The 5,461-nt window shown below is 39.5% G+C and overlaps 1 protein-coding gene across 1 annotated transcript; it reads left to right on the forward strand.

Moving 5' to 3' along the window:
- Window positions 1-498: 498 nt before the first annotated feature.
- si:dkey-69o16.5 (Alpha-aspartyl dipeptidase-like) lies at window positions 499-5,457 on the forward strand (the record flags this gene model as incomplete). Its single annotated transcript, XM_042481386.1, has 6 exons — window positions 499-870; window positions 2,113-2,201; window positions 2,812-2,886; window positions 3,001-3,080; window positions 3,713-3,886; window positions 5,374-5,457. Coding segments are annotated over exons 1-6 (600 nt in total), but the record flags the coding sequence as incomplete, so codon positions are not given.
- Between the last annotated feature and the right edge of the window lie 4 nt (window positions 5,458-5,461).

Consider the following 5,461-nt stretch of genomic DNA (forward strand, 5'->3'; position numbering starts at 1 on the left):
ATTTATTTACCTATTTATTTTTGATTTTTTTCTAGTTTTATTCTGAAATGCCCTTCAAAATTAAAGCACTTCTGGGAGTTTTTTTTTTCAAACCAAATTTTAAATATTTGTGGATATCCTAAACACACTACTGTAGTATATATTTTATTTGTGATTAATGAAGAAGTTGTACAATGAAGACTATTTTCCACTGCACATAATTACATGTTACTTTTACACTTTTCTTTTAATATGGACCACGTGATAATTATTTTTTATTAATCTTTATTTTTATTTTTCCTTTCAAACAATGTCATTGTACCTTCCATTTACATTTTATTACTTCAGTTATGATATGATTATTTTTTATGAATCATTTTTTAATAAAAAATCAGGATTCTTGTTATCAGACATATATTATAATCTGTGCAGTTTTTGTCCAAATGTATTATTCCCTTTTAAGGAGGTTACTTTTATTTCGAAAGAATTACGCCGGAAGTAGCAGTGTTGTTTGCGCCGGTGGAAAAAACAAAAATCAGCTGATGCTTTTATGAGAAGTTTTATTTTCGGTCAAAGTGAAATTTAAATGACATAAATTAAACCGGAGTTTGGCGCGGAGTTCACGGTGCTCATGCCCGGTGAGTGAGGCTCGGATCAGCGGCTCAGCGGCCGCGTCACAGCCGCCAGAGAGCTGCTGTCAGCGGGATCTCAGCGAACTGTGACCCCGGGACTCTGGACTCTCCCGCCCTCTGTCTCCGTGTGTCTCTGTGTCTCTGTCTCTGCGTGTCCAGAGATGATGAAGCGGAGACTCCTGCTGGTGTCCAACTCCACACTGCACGGCAGCGGGTATCTGGATCACTGTCAGCTCAACATCACGCAGTTCTTCGGAAAGTAAGTTGACCGCACCGGCCTAACAGCTTCTCTCATGCACGAACTCCGTGTGAAAATCATCAAAATTCAAACTTCCACATCGGTCAGCAGACAAACATGTTTCAGTGGACATGTTTGAGGATCGTGTGTGAACCAGTAATCACGCGGCACAGTTCGGCTCACAGGAAGCACTTTCTGATGAACATTTTAAGAAGGAAAAACAAACAAACCCGAATATAAAAAGTCTAAAGTCCAGTGGTGGGATTGTTTTAAAATGCACGTTTTTTTAAATGGAGTTTGGTCTGGAGAGAATCGTCATCCACCACTTGAAACCTGAAATTGGCTTGATTTCTTTCAAAAACACGGGAAGAAGGCAATGAGCAATGAGCAATGAGCAATAAGCAGAAACTGCGCCAAAATGAGCATCTTATTATGATTGGCTGCTCCTGTTGTCTGTCAAAACTGGAATCTATCGACTTTCTATCAACCAAGTCTCATATTTCAGTCCAGGAAAAGTTATTTCACCAGTGATATCATTTTCTTTTATCGCCCAGCCCTACCTGACAGTTAGCAACAAAAACACAAAAAATAAAAAATAAATTAAAAAATTAGGAAAAAAACCCCCACAAACATTAAAAATGGACTTATTGAAAAGGAAATAAACCGGAAAAGTGCTCAAAAGTCATAATATGTCTGTAACATAAGTTTAAATATGTAATTAGAATAATTATAGATATAGTTTTTCCCGAGCTTTTCTCTTTTTTTCCCGTAGACATTTTCCCTAGAGCTTTAAAAGTATTTAATATTAATTTCTTGCAATTTGTGGAACATTTTATCACTAACCTGCTGTTTTATCCCATGTTTTTGAAATAAAATTCAACCGTTTAAAGGTTTAAATAGTTGTGAAAGGATTCTGAGGCAGCACAAGAAAAGTGATGTTTCAAAGGGTTAAAATTTAGGATTTTTGAATGGACTTTGGTGTGGACAGAGTATGAATAAAACATACAGTTTAAAATGTGAAGTTATATTAAACCTGTAATAACAGATATGCATGTCTCTGTGGACGTGGAAACCTTTGGCGCACGAGTGGCACTTTCATGGATATTTTAATTCAAAATATTAAAGTCATATTATACTGAGAGCTTTGTTTTTAGTGCTAATGCTCATTAAAATGCATTTTTTTTCTTTGGAGTTTGGTTGGGGAAAACAAACAGTATTTAAAATGGACTTTGTGCCTGTTTTTCTTTTTTTTCTGTATTTCAGAGATGTGAAGAGAGTTCTGTTTGTCCCGTACGCTCTCCATGACCGAGACGGCTACGCCAAGACCGCCAGCGACAGGTTCAAGACTCTCTGTGTGTGTGTGTGTGTGTGTGTGTGTGTGTGTGTGTGTGTGTGTGCGCGCGCGCGTGGTGACCTTAAACTGTGTGTTTTGTATGTGTTTTGTATGTGTGTATTTCTGTATTTTTGTAAGACCATCCATAGGCTACAAAAAGAAAGGAAAAAAGAAAATACTTTCAAAAACACTGAAAAAACAGACAAAACATTAAGAATCTTGTGTTTAAGTATTTTCTTTACATTTGTTCAGTGTATTTTTTGTATTTTTTTTGTGTATTTCATGTTTTCCAAAAACCTTTCTTTGTTTTTTAAAAAATATTTTTGTATTTTCTTTGTATATTTTCTGTATATTAATACGTGTTCTTAGTCTATGTATTTTTTTGTATATTTGTATATTTTTTTTGTGAATTTGATGCCATTTTTAAGTATGTTTTGTCTGTATTTGTATTTTCTTTGTGTATTTTCTGTATGTCTGAAAGTACTTTTCTATGTTTTGTCTGTACATCTTATATTTTTAGGTATTATCTTTGTGATTGTCTATATATATTTTCAAGGAAGTTTTGCATGTTTTTAAAATCTGGCCCTCAGTGTCTCACGTGGCCCCTGTGGTGTGTTTGGCCCCTGCAGGTTATGAGGTCGACAGCATCCACGAGGCCCCGGACCCCGTCGACGCCGTCCGGAAGGCTGAAGGCATTTTTATAGGTGAGAAACAGCAGAGACTCAAACTGAGCGACCGCCGTCCTGCTGACGTTAACCGTGTGTGTGTGTGTGTGTGCGTGCGTGTGTGTGTGTGTGTGTGTGTGTGCGTTTTTTTAGGCGGAGGAAACACTTTCCGGCTGCTCAAGAGTCTCTATGACAGCAAGGTGGTGACGGAGATCAGGAGGAGGGTGCTCGAGGTGACACACACACACACACACACACACACACACACACACACACACACACACACACACACACACACACACACACACGGTTAGTCACCATAGTCTGGTGTTCCTCTTTAAACAGTTGTGGTGATTTTTTTCTTTAAATTTTGTTTTGAGAAAAATATTTTGTTGTTTTCCATTTAAAAAAAAAAAGAAGCTTTTTTTCTATAAAAAAATGTGTGAATTTTTAAGAAAACGTGCGATAGGTTTGGAGGGCATATTTTGGTTAAAAAAAAAGTGGCTATTTGTTTATCTTCAAAAATTTGTGGCCAATTATAAAGAACACATTTTGGCAATTTATGCCTTATAATATATGTCTTATAATTTTTGCAGATTTGTAAGAAAAATGTTTTGGCGATTCTTTTGTTTTCTCTGAAACTTTCACATTTTAAAGATTTGCATACGTGAGGACTCTGTTTTGGCGCCTCGGAGCCCTCGACGGCCGAGGCTGCAGGCTTTCTGTTTTTGGGCTGTCGGCCCGTTTGTCTCAGGCGCGGAGACCGCGCTCACTATCGTCTGCTGTCAGCTGTCGATAAACTAAAGGCAGGTGCAGTAGCTCACCTCCTGGCTCCGCCTCCTTCCTCCTGGCTCCTCCTCTGCAGGACGGCGTCCCCTACATGGGCTCCAGCGCCGGCACCAACGTGGCGACCATCAGCATCAACACCACCAACGACATGCCCATCGTCTACCCTCCGTCCTTCTCCGCCATCGGCCTCGTCCCCTTCAACATCAACCCGCACTTCCTGGACACCGACCCCAAAAGCCGCCACATGGGGGTGAGTCCCAAAACCAGCTCAGACAGAGAGGGAGGGGGGAGACCACGATGTCTAAAATATAAAAAAGAAAATACAGAATACAATGGTTTATGGATCATGTTTGACTGATGTTCAGTCAAATCCAAAATGGACGTTTTCAATATGAAAAATGTAGGATTTCACCGTCTACAAGCTCTAAGAGGCATCACTGCGTTAAAATCCCGCGTGACTGTCTGCAGGACGTCAGCCGGCGGGCTCGGGAACACGGTCCATCAGGTTCAGATTCGGTTCAGGTTTTTATCAGCTCAAATTTTTGTTGATTTTTAAAAAAAAACATTTTGCCGACTTTTTTTCTTCAATTTTTTTTTTTTTTCAATTTTTTTTGTCTTTCGAGAAAATGGTATGGCAATGTTTTTTGTTTGTTTTGTTTTCTCTAAAATTTTTGGTGATTTTTTTTTCTAAAAATTTTAAAGGCTTATCTGAAAGGTTTTCTTTCAAACTCACCAAAATGAGAAACTGTGAAAACAGACATTTTCCTGGAATCTGAGCTTCAGTTTTTAAATGATAGATTTTGGCATTTTCCTTTTTTTGTTAATAAAGATTTTTGGTGATTTTTTTGCCATGGAAGGCATCCTTTCATTGTCAAATTTCTTTTTTCTTAAATATTTTGGCGAAAAAATATTTTCTTTTTTTTTCTGCAAAATTGTTTGCTGTTCTTTTTTTTGTCATTTTTTTTAAGAAAAATATTTTGGCAATTTCTTTTTCTTTAAAAATTTGAAACAAATATAAATCCAGAAAAGCATTTGTAAATCAGGGCATCCCGTCGTTGAGCCTCTGAGAGCCGAGGCTGGTTCGGGGTTTCGGGTCGATCTGTCGGTCTCCGTGGTTAAAGGTCACCGTGACCTCACAAAAATAGCTCAAGAATTTCTACACTAATAATGACAAATTTCACACAAATGAAAGTGGAACTGCGGCTCGTTTGCTTCCTGAAAAAGACGAAGCAGAAGCTCCAGATTTCACTGGAATCAGAGTTTTGTTTTCGCTCGTATTTATGTTCGTATTTCAGCTGGTTTGTGGCTCAGCGGTTTGTTCTCTGAGCTGCTGCGGCGGCTCGTTTTAATGCAGACGTGACGGTGCAGATAAGGACGCAGTAAAACTCTCCGCTCTGAACTCTGGAGCCGACTGATTGATGAGGCGATAGCTCGGCTGTCAGCGATTGGCTGATTAGCCGCCGTATCAGTGAACGCCCTCGCGCTCTTTTTATCGGCCGTCTGGGTTCGAATCAAAGACGACGGAAAGTGTTAGAAGTCGAATGTTGCAGGAGGAAGTTATGCAACAGGACGCTGTTAAGCTGCAGCGTCAGCAGAATCTCAGCCTCTGACGTTTGGTTTTTGGGAGCCAGACTGTGTTTGAAGCGTCTGTGTTTTTCAGGCTGAATATGCTGTTTTGGTTACTCTGATTTTAATGAATCAGTAACGTTACTCCGCCGTCTGCTGTGGTTCTCGCAGGAGACCAGAGAGCAGAGGATCGCCCAGTACCACGAAGAACCCGACACGCCCCGTGTGCTGGTGAGGAAAGACCCCCCCACCCCCACCC

This window comes from Plectropomus leopardus, unplaced genomic scaffold (assembly GCF_008729295.1).
Source record: "Plectropomus leopardus isolate mb unplaced genomic scaffold, YSFRI_Pleo_2.0 unplaced_scaffold28485, whole genome shotgun sequence".
Taxonomy (NCBI): Eukaryota; Metazoa; Chordata; class Actinopteri; order Perciformes; family Serranidae; genus Plectropomus; species Plectropomus leopardus.